Source organism: Anser brachyrhynchus, assembly GCF_964034855.1.
Source record: "Anser brachyrhynchus genome assembly, chromosome: 3".
NCBI classification, from domain to species: Eukaryota; Metazoa; Chordata; class Aves; order Anseriformes; family Anatidae; genus Anser; species Anser brachyrhynchus.
The window spans coordinates 88,967,478-88,993,551 of NC_137696.1; the positions used below are offsets into that span (position 1 = coordinate 88,967,478).

At 37.7% G+C, this 26,074-nt stretch overlaps 1 protein-coding gene across 1 annotated transcript in view; it reads left to right on the plus strand.

The window, feature by feature from the left end:
* ME1 (malic enzyme 1) overlaps window positions 1–26,074 on the plus strand; it is a 180,988-nt gene that overhangs the window by 72,510 nt on the left and 82,404 nt on the right. Inside the window, exons 4-5 of the mRNA XM_080585663.1 lie at window positions 5,059–5,134; window positions 7,245–7,406. Of these exons, the coding sequence (XP_080441789.1) occupies window positions 5,059–5,134; window positions 7,245–7,406 (238 nt within the window). The remainder of the gene's footprint in view (window positions 1–5,058; window positions 5,135–7,244; window positions 7,407–26,074) is intronic.

Below are 26,074 nucleotides of genomic sequence, written 5' to 3' on the forward strand. Positions count from 1 at the left end.
CAGACCCCTTGACATAAGCACTTACAGTGATATATTTTTCTTTAGTTATCTCCCTACACTCCTACACAAATAAGGCTTTTGAGTCTCTGTACAGTTTATAATGATGCTTCTGTTACTCTTCTAAGTTCAGCTAATTGGAGTTGGCAGATGTTATCTTCTGTCTTCCAGAATACTTGAAGCCAGCTTCTTCACAAAATAACGATTTATAAACAATAATTTAGGATTGTTTATCCATATGCCAAACATTAAAACACATGTATTATTTACAAGCTGTTATGTCTTTCCCAGGTTAATATCTTATTCTCCATTGTCTTTCACATACTGTTACTACTTAACCTGTTTTATGAACTACTATACAAGTCCAAGTTTTCAGGAGTGTTAAGAGTATGTGCTGTTCTCTTAATGCTGCTATTCCCATTTTTTATGTTGTTTTGGATGTAGTCTTTGTTTTGCTTCCTACAAACGTTGATGTTTAAATATGGTTTGCATATGCAGTGTCTAGACAATTTAAAGCCTGGGTTTCTTTATATTGATGAATTCAGGATGAAGCTCAGTAGCAGCTGAAATTTCAGTGGCAACTACTTTATTTATTGGAAGAAATACTCATGCACTGTAAAGTAATGAAGTTCACTCCTATACAGAGGGAAAGGTTGAAAAAAATAAAAATCTGTGAACAGCTTCATTTCTTTAATCAGCCCATCAGTAGTATTTACTAGGCCACAGAGGTCTTGGGAGGAGCATCGCTACGAGAAGGACCCTAGAAAGCTAAGACGTAATTAAAAGTTTGAGAACGTTTTATCTGATGACAGGAGACCATACTGAACAGTTACAGTGGGAAATATTATTATCTCAGGGTGAAAAAAAGTGTAAACTATTCTTTTATGGGGATTTAGGTAGTCTTAGTTTCTAGTACAATGTTTATGTAAAGGAATTTTAACAGAGGAACTGGGGAAGTAGCTTGCCTCATTCTTGCAAAGTGCGGGAGTTTGGGAAAGTGCAGGCTCAGAAAGAAACTGAAGCTGCTCCCTGAGACTTTATTATTTTTATTATTATTATTATGATTAAGCTTGTTGATTTAGGCAGCATGGGAAAGTGAAGCCACCTCTATAATAATTCTATATACAGTTCATAATTCAAATAACAGTTTTGAACATGAAGGGTTGTGAGAAAAGTTTGAACTTTTTTCATTAAAAAAATCGGCATTTTCTGAGACATGTTAGAATACCTCCTGTTATTATAAGCAGAGGGAAGAAAGGATTGTTTTATTACTGTGACACATTTTCCTGAACTATGCTTTAATAGAAAATAGACAAATACATTGCTGGTGGAACATTATTTCCTTGAAGCATAACAAAAAATAGTCTATTTAATTCTGTTTACTTTGTTCTAATAGATCAGAGTTCTAGTAAAATAAAACAAAGTCAAATTAGATGATGCAGAATGACCTCCACATAATATACTACAGTATGGTGAACTCAGTGAGCCTCCCCAAAATCCACCCTTTTGTGAGTGGATCCCAAAGTCCTGGCATCGTTCTTTTGGGCTGTGGGCTTACTGTTGTGACAAGAAAGGAGGCACAGTTACTTCTTTGAATAACTTTTCCTGGACTGTAGCTTCATGTATTTTCTGGGTATTCGAAATGGGCATCAGTAGAGGTGATCCCTTTGGCTAGAGTGGCAGGAACCAGTGCTGAACTGAAGTCTAACTGGGGCCAGAAGAAGTAAAGGTGGGTCTTGGTGCCTGTGTGCAACTTGTTGAACATGTAGCATGTTTGAACACCTTTTCCGAGACATGTTGTGTGTAGATCTACGTTGTGCCACATTACTTGTTCATCTGCAGAAGCAGCCCATCCTGAAGTACCGAGTCAAACCCACGGACAAAACTTATGTTTATTAACGTCATACACATAGGGACAATACTGTCTTATTTCTGCACTGAAATACATAGAGCTTATCAATGAATTAATCCCATTTAAACCGTGTAGCTTCCAGCCTACAGTGTTTTGTGGCTTAAAATTGCTACCACTCTCTTTTCCTGATTCCTCGCATGGCTGTGCTGTGACAGCCAAAAAATAACTATCGTGTCTGCTGGCTGGCTGCCTCAACAGTTCGCGTCACCCTAGCCCCCTTATAATAACTGTGTGCAGCTGGTGCTGTTTCTGGCCATAGCAAGGCCTCATGGAAAAGAAAAAATACGTGGCACTGCCTTTCAGTGGTTTCAGGTGGCGTTGCCAGCAAGTTCAGCGGCTGAATGCTCTCGTGGTGGGCAGCGCTGCAACCTGGCAGCATAGCTTCTTGCAGAGGAAACCTTAAAGGAGAAAAGTGCTTTAACTGAAGAAATGAAGGATGAGGGCAACAGATCCAGATAGAGGAAGAAGAGATTCCTATCTCTCTCCATATTCTTACAGAATAAGGGAACTGTGCCCTTAAAATCAGCAGCATCTTCTCTGTCAGGACAATGTGTCCAGAAACGTGTTACTAACGTAGAGAAGAATGGAGGGAAAGGGGGAAGGAGGGGAGCAAAATGCTTTTGACATGACTCTGTTTACACTTTCCCCGTATTTTTCATTGTTGTTTGAATGTGATCCTGCCTGGACAGATTTCTGAAACAGGCTCTGAATACTTATTCAAAGATCCTTACAAATGTCCTGACAAAGTTCCTCCTGGAGCCGCCGTCCTGCATTTATTTTCCTCCGCTGTGGAATTTACTCCGTGGAGACCTTTCTCCCTGCTTTGCAAGAAAGAGGTCATTTAACCACACTGGGCTGGACTCGGGCGCTTTAGAAAATCCATCCAAAATCTCGCTTCATTTAGCACTGGGCTATGAGGTCCGTGTAAATCGGAGGGCGGGGAGAAGCAGAAGGGTGATGTTTCGGGTAGCTTTCCTCCCGCGCTCTTCTATTTCTTTAGCATGCTTGTGTCTCCAGATTGGCTGTCTCTGAGGCTAGCAATTTTGATAAACTCTGTTTGATGCTTCATATAACCAGTTTACACAGCATTTTGTAAAACGTCTTATTACACAGCACATCGGGGAGGAAGCATCGGCATTTATTTTGCATTGCTTCTTTACAGCATTTCAGTTAGCGCTCTCTGTTTCAGGTACCTGAGTTGCAAATAGAAATGCTTGTGTACTGTAAACACTATAGCTTCTTAAAAGTGCTTTAAATATTAACCCTTCCACCCCTGCAGACCCTAGCTTACACTGAGCTGGGGCAATTGATCTGCTGGCTGGCATTACTGCTAAGAAATGGTGACTGACATCGGCCAGCCTGCTGCGTTCGGGCTGAGCCTGGGGCAGGGGGAAGGAAATAGGGGTGCCAGGGACAGACAATTCCCAGTTCTAGGGGAAAATGCATAAAATGAAAGCTAAGCAGACAAAATTATGATCCTCGTGGGTCCCTTCTGACTTGGGATATTCTATGATGCTATGAAGTATTTAACCACAAATGGCTGTTCATACAGTGCATACTCCTTTATGCAGTGCATATGTATTTTTCTTGAAGAACACCACAATTTTTGTCCTGCTTAGTTAGCTGTGTACGGTTGTCGTTTCTGTATAATTAAGATTAAGAAGGTTAATTGCAGTGTATCTTACACTGTCTTTTGTTCCAAAGAATAAACGAGTTTGATTGTATATTTTATAAATTGTATATCAAGGAGGTGAAGACAGTTAAATATGAAATTAAATAAAAATATATAAATATATATTGCACAATAGTAGTTCAATACTGTATAAATAACCCAATATGTATTAACTATATAAACACATGACATTAGGTATATTTATTAATTAATATATTTTGTAACTTCTGACTTTTGGTTTCTTGACTATACTTTTAAACACTGCAGGAAATTTTTTTGCTTGACTTGCAATACTTACAGTCCTATCTGACCAGTGTTTCCCTCAGTTACTAGTTTTATTTAGACCCACGTGGGCATGTACCCAATATTACGAATATGCCAAGATGAATGGAGATATTATACTAGACTTAGATTTAAATTCTTTTTTTAGCACTTTTCTCTAATTTTTACTTTATAATTTTCATCTTGAAATAGGCAGATGAAATGCTGTAGAAAAATGTTAGAAGACAACTCCTTATGCTTATTATTGCAAAATTTATTTAAAAGAAGGCATCCTTGGCATTTACTTCTTCATTGTTGCTTTCTCCATGGTTTTTGAAGAGATTGACTTCAGTGGGGAATTTTTTTTGCTATCTCACATGAGAAATGTAGATAAGAAAGGGAATTAAATTAAGTCTAAGTGGATTTGGCTGTATATCTGCATGTCAAGTAAAGTAGTTGAAGACTAAAGGGCTGAAGGGTAGGATAAGATACTATGTTGATTTTTTTCTATAATAGAAAATGAAATTGGAATTACATCTTTTTTTCTGCCCGTTTGCTTTAAGCTCTTAGGTATTAGTGGAACTAAAGGGCAATTTAGAAACACTCTTCAAAGTAAAAATTCAGTATGCTCAGCACTATAGGGAGTACTTTGTACTTTCAAAACAAAGAGATTTTCATTAGATTATTTCCCACTTTTGTTTATGTCAATGAGGAGAATCTAATGAAATAGGCAGACTGTTGTTGAAGTACATCAGTGAATGCTCCTGAGGTATTTTATGTAACAATAATATATGACATTTCAGTTTTCATTCATAGATTACAACTGGGACCTATTCTTACCTATAAATGTTAGGACTGAATAAGCATTAGTGATCACTGTTTTAAGATGAATGTGTTTTGTGGTCTGGGGTAATTCATGAATACATCTGAACATATCTAGTACTTGGGGAGCTCTAAAATCAAACTTAGCAATTTGCAGAAATAATTCCTGCAGGTTATGAATCTTTGAGCAGTCACATTTTGTCTCAGTTACATTTTCTCTGACTTCTACTAAATGCAGATATTTAATTCACTCGTTCCTACAAAACTGAGCACTTACTGAACTGAATCCATGTATGTTGGAAATGTATTTGCATAGAGTTATTTTATTATTTAAATTATTTACATTGAAATATTTAATTGCTTGTTTATATGAAAAGTATTAATTTCTTTGCAGAGGACTTTTTATTACTATCCATGACCGGGGACACATCGCTACAATGCTGAAGTCCTGGCCAGAAAATGTCATCAAGGTAATTTTAGTTTAGTTTGTTTGATAAAGCTGACACCATTTTGCACCTGGGTTGGCTTGGTTAAGATATTTTGATTATCTTTTTCTAGTGAAATATTCAGATTAGATAGCGTATTATCAGTTAGATTTCAATTGTTTCTCAGCTTGCTTTTTTTTTTAAATAAATAGAAACAATGATGTTACAGCTATAGTTTGAAGCTTTTCCATCCTTACTTGTTTACCTATTGGCATCCTTTATTGTATTATTGATTAATTGGCCAATTACATTGAAAGTTATGCATTTAAAAAAAAAATCTGAATTCTTTTTCTGCATTTCACAGAATCACAGAATGGTTGAGGTTGGTAGGGACCTTTTGAGATCATCCGATCCAACACCCCTGCTCAAGCAGGGACACCTGGAGATGATTTCTCAGGGCTATGTCCAGTTTGGTTTTGAAGATCTCCAGTGGTGGAGACTCCACGGCCTCTCTGGGCAATCTGTTCCCATGTTTGGGTTAATCCAGCAAAACTACTAAATTTTCAGCTAAAATTGCTTGTCACAGAATATGACAAGGGAATTACTACATTGTCAGATGCTTCCCATACTGAGCTTGAAGCTGAATGTCTGGTTGCTGACTCATGTAAACCAGACAAGCACTCATAACATTCAGGGCTGAGAAATAATCATTGCTGTAAATAAGGATTGTGATTATCAGATCTATGCATTTAGCTTCTTGTTTGCATAGTGTGATTCTGGGCAGTCCTGTCTGAATGTTTTATTTTGATGAGATTACAATCCCTTTCCTCTTTTGGTATCAAGAAGTCACTGGCGGTATTGAAAATTTTGGACAAGAGGGTTATGAACATGGAGCTCTCCCTCCCAGCTCCCTGGCTGATCTGATTTCAGAGGGGTGGCACCACTGTCTTCATAAAAGTAGTTTGAAATTTGCAGGTCACGCTCAGAAAGAGATCCTTTACTGCATTCTTTGATTTCTTCCAGACTATGATTTGTGATTTAGCCAATTTCATTTAATCAAGATTTAGAAGTTGTACACAGGGATATCCACAATTCTTTCTAAAAAAAATAAAATAATCCATTTGTAACCGGAAAATATATGGAATTTTGAAATATGTGTGTATATAACTAACTTTGTAACATCCAAAATTCCACCAAATTAGAAAAGAAGAATCATGCATTGTATTTACGATAGATGTCATTGTTGGCAGTAGGCATTGTAAAATTTTTTAACAGCTTCTGCTAGGCCACAGGATCTTTACTATAGTAGTTGTACTTCATTGCTCATGCTACAAGAACATTTTTGTGGTGCTACCTGCTTCGTTGCGATTGAAATGCTAACGTAAGAGTTTGACAATTTGGCTGCAGCTACAGCAGTGGATTTTTATGTATTTTTAAAATTTTATCTTGTATAAAGCTGTTTAAAGTTACAGTTAGGTTGTCTCTAACTGTAGACTTGTGCTCATTATGAATACAGGGTATGATGCTACTGTCCTTTACTATGAAAAATCTTCCTTGTTAGTGCAGACAACTTTGTGGGTTTTACTGAATTCCTGTATTTCTATCAATGGAAACACATGCTGCCTCATATGTATAAATACCACAGAGTATGTTATTTGCTCAAGGGAAAAAAAATACATTTTCTAAGGTTAAGAACCCTGTAGACAGCCCTGTGAAAGGCCAGCAGGAGAAGCTGCTGGCTCTGGTTCTCCTGAAAACAGTTACAACAAAACCCAGGAGTCCAGGGTTCATCTTTTTGTGGATAACTACCTTTCCTTTACTATTCTGTTTTGATACTGTTGACAGAAAAATGTAAGAGGGAACAATGCCAGTTCCCTTGTAATGTAATACTACATACCTCTCTTGTGTATTCCTAAAAGTTTTACAGGACAGCCCCATTTACATTGAAGCCACAGTCCAAAAAAGTGTAACAAAAGCATAGTGAAATACAATAATGCAATTCATGGCCTTTGTTGTACTATTGATTTATTTGTACCTGCTGCCATTTTAAAGTGAAAATTAAAAGAGCATAGTAAGATGATAACAGAATACTTAGCATGTACAGTACCGTATGAGAAAGAAGTGATTATTACAGTGCTTTTATTTCTTCCTCCAGGCTATTGTGGTGACAGATGGAGAACGTATACTTGGTCTTGGAGACCTCGGCTGCTACGGCATGGGCATTCCAGTTGGTAAACTGGCACTTTATACCGCATGTGGAGGAGTGAAACCTCATGAGTGCCTACCAGTGATGTTGGATGTGGGAACAGATAATGAGGTAAATCCTTCTCTGAGGTGTAATGCTAGTGGTTTTAAGGGAACTGTATAAAAGTTGAATTGTGAAAAGTTGGTTTTTCTTGTTATGATAGTTTTCGATAATGCGGAACCTAAGAAGTCTTATGGAAAAAGTCTCATCCTAATGCACTGTGTAGATTGTTTTGTAAGGCTCGAGTAGGTGAGGAAGATATTGTCTGTAAAAACGTACCGTGTACATTGTAAATATTAGAAAGTGGCATGGGAAATTAGATCTTAAGAGGGGGACGATAGAGTTAAAATTGTGATGCATTCCTTCTCTACTTCTGCTGCAGAATTCTTCTGCAGTGATTTCAGATGTGGATTCATTTTGGGGAAACAGTTTGAAAGTATAGTCTGGTATATGTTGGGAGTGCACATCCATGTACTTCAGCTGTACATTGACTTCAGCTATAGAAAGCTCTATAATCCAATTAATTTTCCCCAAATGAAGTCCTAGTGCTTCAAGTAAGTGGACTTTACCCTCTTTTACTTGGCTTCCCATTTGTACGAAGTGGAGAGATTTAAAGACAGCTAGTTGCTGAAAACTGGCTTTGTTATTTCCAGGCCTCCCAGGATTACTAGTTAATTACTTGGCCCCTGATGTTTCTCTTTTCTGCTGAAAGAACATTTGAATTATTGACTCTGAATGATGTCAGATATCATCAGCTATATCATTGTGCTTTAGCAGAAGTTACAGTATAAATGATGCAAGCATTAAACTTTGTGCATGATAAATGCATCAGAGATTTATGAATATTAAAGCTAAATAAGACATCTCCATACCAATGAATGTAGCAGGGATTTCTAGATTGTTGGGCTGGGTGTGTGCAACTTCAGCTTTATACACACACCTCCACCCCTTCCCCACGGGGATAGTTCAGACAATGCATCATGAAAGCATTACTGAACTGGGGAACAGTCTGCTACCCTCTCTCTCTATCCCCCAAGAACCTTCTCCTGAAAGTGGACAGATTTATTTGTAAAATGCATCTGAACACTGTAGCACATCGCTATATCAAATCATATACAAGTCTCATTGGCTGTATTCTTGGTCTGAGCAGTTGGGCCAGTTATTTATTATTGAATGTTTCTAGGCAGTAAACTACATCAGCTACTTATGATGCTGCATTTTGCTTTAATGCCTGAATTTCACAATCATTTTCGTTTTTCATGGGGTATTATTTTCTTGAAATACATCAAACATATAATATATACCTACAAATAGCGAAAAAAGCTCCACTTTTATGTCACTCTTCTTGTGACTAAACAATGAGTTCAGTCAAGGCGTCTGGAAGGGTGGCCAACCTGAAGTATTACAAGATGCATTACAAATTGTGTGAGCTGAGGTTGGTGCTCTGGCATACTCACCTTATCAGGAGGATGGTTTTTGTTATTGCTTTTGTTTTTTCACTTGGATAGTTATTTTAGGACCATATTGTGAACTGTTTCAATTTAGTTGTTGTCGCGTTAAGGGATGTAGCCGATTAACCGTTACGGGTCCGGTCGGATTCAGGGTACTGAACTATCACAATCACAGATTCACCAATAAGGCATTAACCGGTACGGGTCTGGTCGGATTCAGAGCACTGAACTACCACGGTCACGGATTCACCAGTAACGTATAACCGCCCTTACTCTGGTCGCGTTCAATGAGAACTATCACGGCTAGGAACAATGCAGTTAAGTGCAATTTATTACAGCAACAGGTACACAGCTTCTTTGGATTGCTGGTGATAGTTACTGTCTGCAAAAGCAAGCTAGCATGCATGAAATGCACAGGTGCGCAGCCTGGAAATTAACACATTAAAAGGCACAAAGACTCTATAGAGATTTATAAGTTTCCGTGGAGACACACAGTATAGCCAAGTGTTCAAATCTCACCCAAAGCCGTCCCAGTGCGGGGGGGGAAGAGAGGCTCAGCCCGTCAACTGATCCCAGGAGTCAGGAGGTCCTCAGGATGGTGTATTCCCTCGTGATGGTATCTCCCCTGACGGTGGTATCTTCCCTAATGATAGTATCTTCCCTGACATCCCCTCTCTCTTAGGCCAATTTATATTATTTTCTATCTTTTAGGTGGAGCTTGAGTGACTCTAGTCAAGCATATCTTAGTTATGGTTGGTGAAAAGTTTTCCTGTCTCCGTTTAAAGGTACAGGCGCCAAGAGATTCAGAGCGCATGCTCAGTGAGGGGTGGTCGCACCTTCGAGGTGGGTAGCTTTTGGGCTGGAGGTGTGTTTTGGTATTATAATGAGCAAAAGTACGCTAGAGTACAGCATTTGTCAAAACATGACAGGTCGTTGGCTCAGGGTGGCAAAAAGTGCGGCTTATCGGTCTCAGTGTGCACAAGAACAATTGAGTCCCTACCTGGTCACAGAGCCTAGCCGTGGTGTCTCCACTCCACTCTACGCTCCGTACTGCTCCTTAGAGCCAGCACACCAGGATCCCCCAGCGCGATAGCAGCTAAGGTTGGAAGCCTGGGGAACGCTCAGGTAATGCAGCTACACCCTACCCTGAAAGCCTCTTCAGTGCTGTACATTTTCTTTAAAATGTGAATATTAGTTTTATTTTCCTAGTTACTTTAGGCAATTGCACCACAGTTGTACAGTCTACTTAATCGCAGCAGCTCAGTATGTTTTAGTGCCCAGCCAGCACTGTGGTTAGCAGCGCAGGAAAGAACTGATTCTGCTGGCATGCTTTTCATTCCTGCCCAAGTGTACATCAAGCTCAGATGTGCACCCACTGCTCAGCGGTGTAAAAGCCCCAAGTAGATTCTAAATATTCTGCTGCAAGAGACCTTAAACTTAACTTGAATGAATGGGAGGCTGGGTAAAGAGGTTTTTTTGTTTGTTTGTTTGTTTGTTTCCCTTACTGCTGTAGTAGTTACAAGAAATTACTATATTAGCTTATGACTCAGTACCATTCATGTTCATCTGAGTTTTTGCAGGGCTGAGGAGAAGTCAACAGCATGTGAGAAATGAAGGCTCTGAATCACATTTGGGTTAGGGTCTGCTCTGGAGGCAGCGCTATTGCTCTTTTGGGGTTGTGTTAGATTGCACTTCAAAGAGTAGACGGTTGTTTTTTTTGTTCGTTTGTTTGTTTTTCCAGTTGGGATTGGGTGCTCAGATGTTTAAGCATTTATCTTAACGGCTTAACTGGGAATGAGACTCCTGAATTCTGCTGGAGGACTATGAGCAAGCTGGGCTCTGTTGGCATGCCTCATGACTGAAGAGCCCACATGGGCCTGCTCCTATTCCTTGTTCAGTTGGCTCTTGGCTCTAGTTCCCTGGCTACTTCAGTCACAGTCAGTGATACTGGGGCACCAGCACCCCTAATCTCTGCCCTCTTACACCCTGCCTCTGCCCCAGCAGCTCCTGTTCCCTCCCTACTGTCAGTGTTTGTGTCACCGCTTCAGGGAACCGAGGTGGCCAAAAAGTGATCACGTTTTGCTGGCTAAGCTGGTTATATTAGTTCAAGCTGCTGTCAATTCTTTGTTTTAAAATCTAAATCTTTTGGAAAAATAACAGTATCTTTATGCTATATTTTCTTGCCCAAGCCAGAATTTTCTATAATGAGACACAATAGAAATCACTCTCATAACTTGAGCATATATAAATAATAATTATGCTGAACATGTTTTTTGAAATGTGCAGATGTTTTCCATTTAGATTAGTTCCTTCTCCCTTTCTGTGGGGGCCTCAGTGCTTTAAAATAAGTTTCAAAATATGTATTTTTGGCAACTATAATCCTGTTTTGCACAACCTGCAAATTCTCCAGAAAGATTAAATCTTACTTTAAAGCAGATTGCAAGAAAAACTTCACAAATTCTCATCCTGTATTGTTTTGTTGCGCACAGGACACAAAACAGGAGCTCTATGCAGCAGCTCACTTAATTTCTGATAATTATTAAGTGCTTTATTACTGTTAGTTTTAGCAGAGGTATTTTAGCTGTGGTATTATCATGCTACTTGCAAAGGTAGGGATTAAGAAGAGAAGCAAATTTGTATACAATTGCCCAAATAATAAACAAGAGAAATCGAAAGTACTTGCTTACTAGTAAAAATTGTCCTAGTAGAAAGACTTGCTTGACTGAAGTAGTAAATCACTCTGTGCAATCAATGTAGGACTGAGCATCCAAAAGGAGTGGTGTTGACCACTGCCAAAAACAATATGCCAGTTTTGTAAGTCATTGACAAATTGGAAGCAAACAATTGCTGTTGGGACATTTTTATCCAAAACATTTTAAAACATTATATGTAGTACTATTAGTTATTTACAACAGACCGTGAAAGTCTCTCTGAAAGTTGTGTCTTATGCAGTAGTCATTTATTTGTAGGGTGTGAAGATGGTACTTCTCGGGTGGGATTGCAATCCAGGTAAAACGTACTCATGCAGCAGTCTTAGTACTGATATGAAAGCGTTGCTGGGGGAGCTGAGGTGATGTGATTTCTGCATTCTGGGCATTCATCAAACATTAGAGAGGTATATGTTAATTGCCTTGCAATGGTTAAAGAAATAGCTTGCAAAAGGAAAACGAATGGTTATCAAGGTATGAGCAACTGCAACTCATTGGTGACCTATCTGAAACATGTACTCACCTCTAGAAGTGGGATGATTTCAGGATGATGGAAATAATCCATTTGAATCAAGGGAAAACATTTCAACATTAAAATACGAATGATGATTGTTTGCTACTTGAAACTGTTATTAAACTCATGAAATGAACTGCATTGAGGCAAACCTGTTGGTTAAAAAACAAACACAAAGAAACTAATAAAAACTGAGTTAACAGACAGTTAAAAAGCAAAAGACACTAAAGAAAAGAACTTTATCCATACTAATTATGAAGTGCAAGAATGAGTTTTTCTGTAGTTCCTGAAACTTTACCTTAATGGTGGTACTTGTAGAAGTGTTCATTGTCAATATAAATGTGGTAGATATTTTTTAAATGACAGTTTTATCTATCTCGGTGAGAAGTCTTATTTTCCATTGTATTAACAGTGAATGAATATGTTAAAAAAGCCTTAACAATTTGTCAGGGTCCTTAAATCAGAATGTCCAAATAATGGCAGTTCTTTAAAAAAAACAAAACCAAACAAAAAGCTGTGGTACAAACACTCTGGAACTTGCTTGCTGGAAAGCAAGCTGAGCTGAGTGGGGAAGAAGTATTGTCTTGTTTAATTGTACTTGGGAAAAATTGAGAAGTTCAGGAAGATGGAATTACAGTTAGGGCTCTTATTTAAAATAAAATGGTCCTGGTTGTGGTCCTGGTTATGTAACCTGACATAGAGCTTTAGTAAAATTAGAAAGATTGACTAATCAAGCAATAAGAGTAAAATAACTATTCCTGATTAGCATGTTATTATAACCAGATTTAATCTAGCATTAAAATGAATTTACGGGTTTTTGGTCGACTCTCATTTTTACCTTCAGTAACATATTTGAATTCATACTGTTCCATTTAAGAAACAGGACCAATGAAAAAACAATCCAGACCTGTGTTACTACATAAAACACTATTTAAAACATATTTCTGCGAGGAACAATAAAATAGTTTTGGTTTTGTGGTATTTCAGAGTTTATTTTCTGTTCTGCAATGTTTAATATCTTTATCAATGGCTTGGAGGTGGTATTTTAGTTTCCAAGGGTAATAGATAAGCCATGGTTTGGTAGTGTTATCCAACCAGAGCAGGAATGAAATCTAGGCAGACTGTCAGCTTGTGTTATACAGAAGTCAAATTAGTGGTGAAAGGGTTCCTTCTGACTGTAAAAATCTTAACCTAATAATGTGTGCTTAACAGAGAAATCAGCACTCTGTTTATTTGGTATTTTAGAAGAAAAGCTATGGCAAGTTCTGGGCTAACAGAGCAGTCCCGTACTCAGGGGGCAGACTGCCAGTGTAAATTTGGTACTGGAAACGGCCAGCTTTGGGAGCTTTGGATGGTTTAGTTGTGTATTAGCATTTAAACATAAAGCATTTACCATAAATTTCTGTTTAGGTAGAAAGCATTCAATTCTTCTAAATGGTACTTTCCCACAGTGCAGAAAAGTCAAGTGGTGTTGTAAGAACTTGTTACGTGGGGAGTTTCTAGCAGCAAGCCTCCGTGCCCTGGAGCCAGCTGTCAGGATTGTTCCGTGGACTCAGCAGATCAAGTTGGTGGTTGGGCTTGGTGATTGCGAAGGTCTTTTCCAACCCAGATGATTCTGTGATTCAAGCTTCATCCAGGATGGCTTCAAGGAGGCTGGGCATGCAAACCTTCTCTTGCACTGGATAGACACAGTTAAATAGCTGGCTGGTCCTATACGCCATCATGCAGCTGCATCATGACTGTCAGTTCACTTTTTGCAAATGCCTATCTGATGTTGTTCCTTTATTCATACAACTGTCAAATACATAGATGTAAGTACCCAGCAGTGCACGTGAGAGAGAAACGTGCAGCTGCTCGAGCAGCTATTGCTCATTTGTCTGCCACACTTCGGGAGCGTAAGAAACTGTGGGCTGTTGTCTCAAGCTATTTCCTGCATGCTTGCTTTGGAATATTTTTCCCTTAACTTGCTGCAAATATTTAAATGCAGGAATGTGGCAGCTCTCACAGTTGTCCTAAATAGGTCAATGAGCATTACTGGGCTGGCAGTTCAGATGCTTCTGGAGGAATGACAGGCATCCATGGTAGAAGACTGAATCCAGAAAAGCAGAGGTGCAAACGCAAGCTCAGTTCTTCAACATACATACATACATACAGTTAGCTTTCTGCATTTCCCCAATTTACTTCCAAGTATCAGAAGTACTGGTACCAGCCTTTCAGGTTTCCTATTACTCCAAAATATCTCTCTAAGAATGTGAAAAAGGAAGCTGCTGATAAAACACAGAGACAAACCTGCTTCTAATATTTGTATTCCAACCAAAATAGAAACTTGGACAGAGGAAAGCTGACTGTAGCGGAAAACTGCAATTTCTAATCTTATCAAACTAAAGATATAAACATATCAAACAAATCATGTACATTGTGTACAGCTGTAAGACTTTCTAAATAAGTTAGTCATAATTGGCATTCATTGTGGTTTTGCACTGTATTTTGTGTAGTTAATGTATTATAAAATGGTTGCGGTCTCTGAATTTAAAGAGCTCGTATTCCTCTTGCCTTGCCCTTGAATTATGGCTGTTAGAAGTAGAGCCAGCACTTCAGTGATAGTGTTACTGCAAAATAATAATGGCACTTCCTGAGCTCCATGAATAGAGGTTGCTCCTGTCTGTATAGAAAGGAGCTATTTTTGTAGCCTGTGTGTATATGGGGGTCTCGTTCCTAGGCTATTTTCTGCAGTGTGTTTGCTAGTAGTTTTGAGGATTTCTGACATGCAAATGACACCGAGTGTGACGCAGCTGGAGGTTTCTAGATACGCTGCTTCTCGTGTAGCTGTGTTGAATCTGATCAACTTAACCTGGCTGGCTGAGGAAGGCAGGCTCATTTCCCTGTGCCACACAGCAGCAAGGCCAGGCCAGGCGCTCAAAGGTAATGCTGTGGCCCAATCGTGCTGTACTCCAGACATTAAGATTTGTAAAACTATTGCTGGAGTAAATCTTCTGTGTTTTTCTTAGAGTTCACCATTCCTCCTATCCCTGCTGTTCTGGTAGGCGATAGCTGAGGTAACCTCCAGGCCTTTTCAGGAGTTTTTCTTGCTGTCTATGCTTCTTTCACAAATTTAGTGCTATTTTACAAGTGGAATATTCCCCCTTAGATCTTGCTGCAAGATCCTTCCCTGATAGTGCACTGCCAGCACTTCAACAAATGAGAAAATACATAAATATTCCTCTTTCCTCCCCTTTCCCCCTTCCACTTGGCAAGAAAATATTGTGGTAGGGTATTACTTTCCCTAGAGTCAATCATGAGTCATTTTTAATTTTCACTGCTCAGAAGTACTGAAAAGTCAAGTCAGTTCTGAATTACGGTTCTGTCCAGCCCATTGTGCAGAAGAAAAAAAAAAAAATTGCAGACATTTGTAGTCTCCTTTTAAATCTATTCAGTTATTTGGAGTGGACATAGTCTGTGTTAGAGGAGAGGACAAGTACAAGCTGTTTTTATTGATGGTTCTTCTAAAATTAAGGGGCTTGGGTACAGTGGAAAAGATAGAGTTTAATTAATGTGTCTGTCTAAAGGCTGAAGAGAGTTAAAAACAGGATTAAGGGTTTTTCAAGTCTAGATTCTATAGTCTGTAGTGGGAAGAAAATGGAAAGTCTGAATCTGAGTATGTCTGGCATTTCCCAAAAATGCAGAAAGGGATATGGATGCCGCTGGTTGATCGGAAATTGTCCTTCAAACCATGATTTTAATGAAAGAGAAATTTAGGTAGGATAAGGATTTTTGCATAGATAGTGATATGAAGCTTAAATGGAACAAAACAGTAACATACAGAGTGTGTTTGCTTCAGTATAGAATATTTTTTTCTCCATTGTGTTCCAGAAGATTTCACTTCTTAAATAAATATGGCATTGCCCATCACTCCTAAACATGCTTTATTTAAACAACAGGAGTACCCAAAACTGTGCCAACATCCATAATATATTTGCAGACCTAAAGAGGATACAACTTACAACAGCCACCATTTGCCCCTCATTGCAGGGTCCTTTGAACAACTTTCTTGAGTTTATCACAAGTACCCGATAGATGATATTTTTCATTACTTTTTGAAGAGCTTTCCCTATCTCACTCTTTAGTGTTCTCTTATGGAACAATTCTGGTAATACATTTAGGAACATTCACAACCTGAAAATTTTGAAAGCTATTTTGACTTTAACTCAGAAGTGTCACAAATTCATAAGAGTAATAATAAATCTAGATTTACCATTTGAATATATTTCTGCCATATGCTGCTGATCTGTTATTGACACATGTAGAACTGAAAGTCTTTTGACTAACCTGCAGCTCACTATTTCTGTAAAATATTATTTTCCCTTAGCCTGTTCTGTGAATTCATAGCTTTATATTTCTCAGATTTTGAGACTTGTGACCAAGTGAGGTTGGATTGTCAGGAAAGCACATAGAAAATAATGAAACAGAAGAGGAAGAAGAAATGAAATCACAGCTTTAGGCAACAGACAAGAAATTATGTTAAATAAGCTCACTTTAAATGGAACTTGAAGTAAATGGAAAATTAAAGGTTTATATCTGTCATCTTGTGAACAGTATATCCAAATCAATAGCCTGACAAGACGAGTCTGCTCTCTGAAGGAAATATTGACCTAAATTGTTAAATTTATCAGAGCTAGAGGATAATTTGTAGCAGTTTTTATACAGGTAATTAGAGGTACAATTATTTTAAAACAAATGTGATATAGTGACAAAAATATTTACTATTTATCATGAAGTATTCATTTTTTAACCTAAAAGTTCAATTGCTGCCAAAAATGCTCTAGATTCTGGGTTGTAGTTTTTACATGGCATAGTCAGCAAAGGACGTAGTTAATCATGTAGTAATATAGCACACAGACTAGAAAAGTAATTCATGATAAATTGAAGAAATACATCTGTATTGTTATTAAATATTCAAGCAGAGTGGCATTTTTAGTTAAATCACAGAGCAGTTTCAGCTAGATCTTTCTGTTCCTCTGTTTGCATGTTAGAAGCATATCAGTGGCAAATGCCAACGTCTCAGGCCTTCTTTGGGCTTTTATACACATCATCTTCCCTGTGTTTTCTTCAGGTTTATTAACATTTTCATGTTGTTCTTAGTGAGTCATATCTTATCACTGCTATTTCTTTCTCACTAATATTTTCATAGCAGCTTTCTGTTTGTTATAGACGTGAGATGAGTCCTTCAAAAGATACAATAAACTCTATTTTTATCATTAAAGATGTCAGATACATTCCCTCTGTTACAAGCCACTTCAAACTTGAATATAAATCTCCTTTACTCCAAGGACTGACATGTACATCAAGTTCTTAAAAGACCGATAAGTTGTGATAGACTAGTTTGGGGGTTTACTTTACATATTTGGTGGAGGGGGAGCATTGTTTCAATTCCAAAGCCAATTCCAAAACTTCATTTGGATTTCTCATGCCTCAGTATTTTTTCTCTGTAGATCAGGCATTTCAGCCTGATGCAGTTTCCTAAGAAGCTTCTTGGCTCCCATGTGCCTGAGCTAGTGAGATACTCCCTGGAATATGTCCACTGGCACAGAGCTTTACATACAGATCAGAGAAGTGAGCAAGCGGAAACATGGGAATATTTAACAGCATATAGGGCTGATTACGATTTTTCCACAGAATTTATTTGGAAGTTTAATATTTCAAAATACATGATTTTCTGTTAATTTAAATAAGAAACAAACCACTATGCAAACATCCATCAGAATTTCAGAATGTTGCCTCATTTTCTGTGAATAAGTAGGGCTGTGTGGGGACATTTTTGTTGACTATTACTGAAGTTGGAATTAGTTAATATTGAAATTCTTATCTTGATGGTAGCAATGGGTTTGGTTAAGTGAGTACTTATCCAAGGTCATCTTCTGTAGCTTAGAATTCTTGCTCTGTGCTTTCTTGTATCTACTGACTTTCCCTGACTTTATTCAGAGAATACAGACAGGGAAGGAACTGTAATTCTTTATGTGCTCTTCTGAATCTTGTGGAAAAAAAATAAACATGAATTTTGATGTATGTGATTTTTATTCTAATACAGACATTTCCGTTATTATAAAAGAGTCAAATAAGAGTCTCCAAATTTCTCTCTAATTAGACATCAGCTGAAAATCTTAGAAATATTTGGTTTCAATATATTTCATCACACAAAGTTAGGTATTATTTCTTGATAACTTTGTGTTTTTCACATGATATTCTGAAGTAATATAGAGTTCTGCTATTTTTTAAATTCCAGTAATCATAGTATATACTAGTTTTTCCTATCTTAATCTAACCATAGGTGCATAGTCAGACTTTACATTCATTTATGTGGAAGTGTTTTGTGCTCATGCAGATGTGTCCATTAAATCATACACAGAGTTAATATGTGTGGGATGTTAGAAAATTCCATATTTTCAAGTGGCCCTGTCATCAACAGAAATGGTAAATTGTTACTTAACACGGAGGTCTCTGTTGCATAGAATATTCTGTATTTTGGAATACTGTGTTTTATTTGGAAACCACATTTCCTCTTGTAATCTCATTAAATATGTCAGACTGCATGGTAGTTTGCATCTGACTTTTGTCCATTTCTTTTTTTTTTTTTCCATATGTTTCTATGTTCCAGATTTACTCTGAGAACTATAATCAATTTTCACAGACTCTTTTCTTGCAAACATATCCAATGTGATGTGTGCAGGCAGGCTCACTGACGAGATGCATCAGGCAGTTGTCAAAAGGTTGATGTCTTTATCCTTAGGAATGGAAAATGGCTCATTCTTCAGTCCAGGCTTTTTCCAGTGACCCAATTAGAGCTCAAGTCCTGCTGAGGTAGACCTCTTAGCTTTGAGAGAATGCTGAGGAAATCAGTATTATCAGTCAAGGTTATCTGTTACGTAGTCTTAAAAATACAATTCGGTGTCATTTAAGGAGACTTCTTGCACATTGATTTCCTTGCAAGAAATTGGAAAGGATGTGTTCTACACAACTATTTTCATTGTTTTTAACAGTGAATATTGCCATCTCAGAATTCACTTCTGCAATTAAAAATCTGAGAATCACGTTAGGTTTTTACTGAATGCTTCAATAACTAAATTTCCTAATTTATACTTACAACTATATCCTCAAAGCTGCATACTTTTTTAACCAGGAATATTTAAACCCTCTGTGGACTTTTCTTGAAGTGACTACAGAATATTCCTGAGATGGGATTTCATGAAGAAATAGTGAAGTTTCTAGTGTGTTTCAGTCTATAAAAAATGGTGTTTTGGAGAATCTGTGAGTTTGTCTTCTATTTCGTCCATAGTATTTTTCAAATTGTTGTTGTGTTGTTGTTTTGTTTGTTTGTTTTGTTTTGTTAGTGTTTTGTTGGTTTGTTTTATTTTTGGTCTTTTAATTACTATTATTTCTATGTGCTTAGGTGTTTCCATGTTTGCATTAAACCTTCTAATTCTTCCGTTGGTAGAAGAGTGTGTACAAATGGCTTGTGCTTCCTAAGGGATTCAGTAAGTGTGCATTAGCCGAACAAGAAAACATTGCCTACTCCTGCTATGAACTAATTGTGTACAAAGGGGAACAGCATTTCCTCACCATATTTAGAGCTGTTAACTGTTTTGACTCATTTGCAAAAGGAGAATATAATGTGCTATTCTTTACCACTGCATTCCCAGAGGAACGTGTTACATCACCTCCCTTGTTTTCATTTAGATGCTTTCCTCAAATTTTGTTAGGCACAGCTTAGTAGCTATGAGTATTGGCAGATTTATCAATAAAACTCAAATATAAACAAGCTTGTTTCTTAAACATTTATTCAGTTTAAATATTTTTCTAACTCAATTTCATAATATGTGTACTAACAGCATTTTGATTACCCGTGTGTTCACTTGTAATGGGCTTCTTTCTTAACAGTGAAAAGAAATTCTGTGTTAAAATTGTTTCTGTTATAATGCTTGTCTCCTTCTGTCCTAATGTAGGTATAAAACCTATCTTGATCTACATTTTGTAGCAAAAATGCTTTTAAAACTATAATAGAATAATGACAACAACTACAAAACAAACAAACAAAATTAAACAAGAGTAGTCTTAATTTTCTTCACCTGGGGTTTACTGTTGTCATTGTACAACAAAAGGTTACTATGATCTTTAAAACACATACAATTGTTCTGGTATGATTAAATTAAATGAGACTTTCAATTAAATCTTCTATGTTAAATTTTCATATTGTACAATATATTATTAAATATTTCAAAACCAGACTTAACTTCACCATCATCCTGTATTTCCTGTGCATAAAGTTTTCTTACACTGCCATAAAATACTGGAGATCACTATTCATAGTCTCCTTGTAACCATTCAGACTTCTTACGTTGTATGGGTACTAGACCCAAATCTAGACTTTTCTAGTATACCCACATAGCCAGCAACATTTTTGCCTGTTCTCTTTTATCTTTCCCATACTTACAATTCAACAGAATGAGCAATTATAATCTCATATTTGAATGATTCATCTTAATAACCTGGACCCCCACTGCTGAACTCAATAAGCCCCAAATGGCTGGGCAAGAGATGAGTAGTTTGAAAGTCATCCAAACCTGAACTAATTATCTGAGGCTAATTTTATGAAGAAAAGTGGAGACTTCTTGTAGAGTAGCTGTCTCAAATTGGTTTAATGAACTGTATCTTAAAATTATCTATTTTTGTTGAGTGGCTTAGACAAGAGCTTAGACAACCTTATATGTTGAAATATCCAATACGGGTTCTTAATTTAGATAACGTGAATTCATACCTGATTTGCACTTCACTTTCCTCTCACTACTCGGACATGTTGTTGCTGCATTGCTCAGAAGGCTTCTAAAAAGGTTAAAACTTTTTTTTGAACGTATGTCAACCTCTTATTAAACAAACAATTTGTATCATTAAGAAATGCCATTCTACTGCTTAGTGTGTGAGAAGACCTCACCAATTGTCTCTCACTGTTGTTCCATTGTCATCCTTTAAACTTTGCCATTTTGGCTAGGAGAGTGTGGTATTCTTTTTCTGAGACTGTTTATTTATTTTTATGAAATATGCTATTTATGAATATTTCTTTTGTGAAATATTCTACTTCATTAGACCATGGAAAATGTGATGAAGCCAGATGGTGTTTCAGATTGTCACATTTACCAAACAGCATATCTGCAGGGATTTTTAGGACCCGAGAAGAAGCTGAGGAGGAAAGGGCATTAGCAAGAAAGAACATAAATGCTGGCACTGGATTTAAGTCTTGGTTTCAGCTCATATTAAAAAAGCATGAGCTGTATTCTGATGTTAACAGCAATTCTGTCAGTCCATTTCATTTCTTTTCACTCCACTTTTCAGCAAAGGGGATCTATAAAAGAGGGCAGAAATGAATATCTGGAAATGCTTATTTTGGATAGTATGCATGAATATCCATAGACCAAACTGATGGAAGACTTTATTTCAAGATACATCAAACATTTCCAACTCTTCAAACTCAGAAGACAGCAACAGATACTGTTTGTTTTTGTTGGCTTCTATTCTTTTTGAAATGGTAGATGCTAGCTATCTGCCTCTTCAGCAATTTGACAGGCAGTGGAGGAGACGAGAGGGGATGAGCCATAAATTTAGCTATTAGTACAAAATGCGAGATAAGATGCATCATTTGTGCTTTCATGGAAATAGGCCTAGTGTCTGGGACAAAACGTCACCAGCTAACGGTAAGGCTGCTCCTACAAATGTTGGGCCTTGCACTAGGAGTTCTACTTTGTGCACAGAACTGCTTCTGCCTTTTTTTTCCTGTTGTTAGGATAGACAAAGTCAACAGCTGAAAAGTCAGCATCGAAAGAATGTCACCAGACTTGATTAATAAATTTCCCATCAGTCAAAGGGACATTGTTGGTGTGACTTGTTTATATGTAGGAAGAGACCCAACCCATTTAGCTCCAGTGAAGATTATGGCTGAATGTCAGCACAGGACAGAGGGATGCCAGGGTCAAAGATATTTTGGTGACCATATGACCCAATGTTTTTTTTGGTGAATGACCACCATAGGTTTAGTAGAACTGAGAAGAGAAGAATACAACAAGTGATGGAGATTAATAGTTACATGTGAAAGAAAAAAATTAAGCAAAATATCAGAGCTGTTGCTACAGAAACGAGATGTACTGATAATGTGGAATAAGACTTTCAATTTTATAAACAGAACATCTGTGGATATGTTAAAATTCTGTTCAGTTAACTATGTGGTGGACTCAAGGCACAATTTGTGTGCTGTCAAACTGTGAGTTGAAAAAAATAAAATGTCTCCAATTTCTAGAAAAAGTTTCACTGAGGTTAGACTTGTTTTTCAGGGTGCTATGTAGGTTACTCTGGATACTATTCTAGCCCTTCTTAAATATTGTTGTTTGAATACCTTCTGTAATTTATTATAAGCACCTGCGGTAGCACCCACAAGTCCATAACATTCAACATTTTTGTATGGGGGTTTGTATCTTCCTTCACACTTTTAAGAACAATAAACTTTTAAAGTTTGGTGGTGCTAATCTATTTTTGTAGCTTGTTCCCATTCTCCATCGGGTATATTTCAAATTACGAAGGATATTGTTAAATGCTTTGGGGTGTGTGACAGCACATACAGATAGAGATGTTAGCTGTTTAGTTGATGAAGTTCATGAAGAAGAAATGATGGTCATTAGCTGTATGGGGGCTGCTGACAGTCAGTTGTGTAGAGAGCTTAATTGTTAGTCTGAGCTTTTTTTGGGATTCACTAAAAGCTTTTATAGCAAATAGATGTCAGTGGTTGTACGAGATATCTTGCTAGGTGGTCTGATAATTACATGTATTAAATGCAAGAGATTTATCAGATTTCTTTGCTTTCTGATTATTATCTCTTTTAAAATATTTATTATACGTAGCATAATCTACTGAAGTCCTAAACAACGTCAGATTCTTCAGGACTATTGTTTTCTCAATAGTCAAGAGATTAAGATTTTCAAGAAATGCCACTGGCATGCAGACAACCATTTGTTTTCAGTTTTACTGTATAAAAAAGTTATGCATCCTGAAATTGTGTCTGATGAAATCTTGCTCCAAAACCGTGTTTCTGATCGTCTTCCAAATTCCAACTCAAATTACAGGCATTTGTGGGGTTGGCATCATCCCTATCCCTGCAGACAGATGTTAACATTAGGAGAGTTCTCTGAGACTGTTAAACATAATGCAGTGTCTTTATCTTGCTGTTTATTTTTTTGTGTATCCTAAGATACACAATGAATTAGGCCTCTCTGATCTCATTACCAACTCTGCTAGATGCAGTTCTGTCAGCATATCATATGGAGCATGCTAGCCTGAAGCAGTGCAGCAGTATCTAACCTTAGATATTGGGGTGTTGCTGTTCTGTTACCAAAATCATTTGTGACCTCTTAAGAGGAAGAGACAGAAAGCAACATTAAATGGGGACTAATATGTTGTATCTAAGGAAGAGAGAAAAATTCACAGGGAGAGGAGCAGGCTGTTGTCTGAGCTCCATTACTGGAAAGCTGAACTTCCCACGGCCTCTAGGAATTGTCCAGTATTGAGTTTTAAAATACGTAGTTGGGAAATCCTTCCTTTTAAGGGCCCTTACCCTAACCCTAACCCTAACCCTGGGGCTTCCTTCAGCCACTCTTGACTTTATCCTGTTACATGAAAGATGAGGGTTTTTTTGTTTGTGTTTCATTTATAATACTCTTTAGAAAGGTGATTGTCAAGATGAGGAACTGGAAGATTTTTTTTTAGAATAGTAACACAACCAAGAAATATGTATTGAAGTAATACCTGCAACTTATTTGACTGTTTATGTGCCATCGTATTTCTGTCTATGGAGAAAAAGACAACATATGGTCAGATGAGGAGGAGGGAGAAGAATTAGAAAACCTCTGCTAAAATTTACCTAAATTTATTTAGGGTCCTTCAAACAATAAATAAGGATAAAATAAAAAATTCAGGGAGGTTTTTTCCTACTCCTGCCAAACTTTAGGGCATCTGTTGGGAGATATAAATTCAGCATATTACAAGAGTTTTCCAGTAAAGAGCAAATGAAATGATCATTGAAGTGTGTTACTGCAGATATGTTTCTTGTCTCCACATAGTGTCCATCCCAGGAATACAGCTGCCTCTGTGTTCTACCCACATGCACCCTTTGTACAAAGCATGCCTTTATTTCTGGATTGGCACAAGTCACACAGCAAATAGATCATTCTAGATTTTCTGTTGTATAAATTAAGGAAATTCTAAAATTAGAAATTTTCTCCTTGCCCATCGTCCTAACAATGCTATGTCTTAGTAATGAGCACTTTGGCGTAATTGCTGTTTAGCGTAGAAGTCAAATGTAGATCTAAAAAATGGACTCAATGCGCCTGGATGGTGGAGGCACACAAGCACATATCAGGAAAGAGAATTTTACTGCTAATCAAGTAAATGGGATGTAAGGATCAGAAGAGTGGCCTATAAAGGATTTCATGAGTTTTAGAGTTTCAAAGCTAACTTTCAGTTAACAGAAGATGTTGGAGCAACCATATTTGTATTTCCTTGGGGAGCTCTCTTAGTTTTTATTTTTCTAATATGCAGATTTGACAAACTAACTTGATAGCTTTGAAGGAGTTTTTTTTTTCCTTCAGTTACAGTACTTTCATAAATAACATCTAATCCAGCCCTGAAGACAACATCTGCTTTTCTCCTTAGGAACAATGCACAGCTTGTACTGCCGATTTGGTGATGGCAGTTCTATGATATTCGCTTCTGATTGTTTTGAGACGATAGATTCTGTGTTTGAAAAGAGGCAATGTAAGCTGTTTTACCAGAAGAACTTTTAGTGGCATTTAAATTTCCAGGAAAAACTTCTTTTCTTTCTTTCTTTTTTTTTTCTTTTTTTTTTTTTTTTTTAACTTTATCTATTGTATGACAGTGATGTAATCTGGAGTATTCTTCAGTGTTGAGCTATACTGCCAGCTCTTCTCTAACTGGAAGCTGCTGTAGTGTACAGAGTGGTTTAAACTGGATTCTGCAATTAAGTTTACTTCAAGAAATTTTTAGTAGTGATGGAAATTTACTGGAATAGCTGTATCATTGTTTTTTAGTGAACCTCTTACACAGTATATTGGAAATGTGAGCAAGTAGAGCAAAAACCTAATTGTTCTGAAAAAATATATCATTCACTTGATGTATTATTGCCTTTTAAAAAAATTCGTTTTCAGTATTCAGTATAAAGGATGGCAACATATACGGTTTGTGTAGCTGCAGTGTGTTGCTTGTAATGTTAGAGGCAATCCAGAAAGAAGTTCAAGGGTCCCTGTGAATTCCATGTTTTTGGGAATGGTACAGTCAGTCTAGGAAGGAACTTCCTAAGGCAAATACATCTCTGATTGGCACCTGGCTGCAGCCAGCACTGTGAGATTCAAGGTGATCAGATATCTTGAATTACACCTGAAAATAGTGAGGTGAGCTTTTTCTGTCTGAAGCGTATCTTCTCCTTTCCAGTATTTTAGAAGTAAGCTCAGAGTGACTCAGCCTCGCAGGCTCAAACCAGAAAGCAACGCCACAGCCCCCGGCACCCCAACAACCCTCTGAGCTTTTCACAGCTCGCCTGATTCCCCCAGCTGGCTCCTGAACAAAACCACCGACGTCTTGCCTGACAAAGAGCTGACAGCACAACAGCCTCATGAAAAATCAGGCGCATTTCACCTCATGGCTGCAGCAACGTTTCTCTTTGGACTTCGTACTTCACAGGCTGCTCGCATAGGTTGTGATTTTTTTTAGCATTTTAAATTTTAGCCTGATGGGGTTCATTAGGCATCAGCTTTTCATGCTTGTGCAAGGGAACGGGTTTGGCTTCCCGGGAGAGCTTTTTGGGAGCTACACATTGCATGACCAGGAGAGGAGGGAGGCAGGCAGGCCGTGGATGGAGCCGCCCGGCACCCATTGCGCCCAGCGGCCGCAGGCCTCGCACACTGGGCCCTTTATCCTGTGCCACATGCATGCGCCGGAAGCCGGCCACAGAATGTCCTT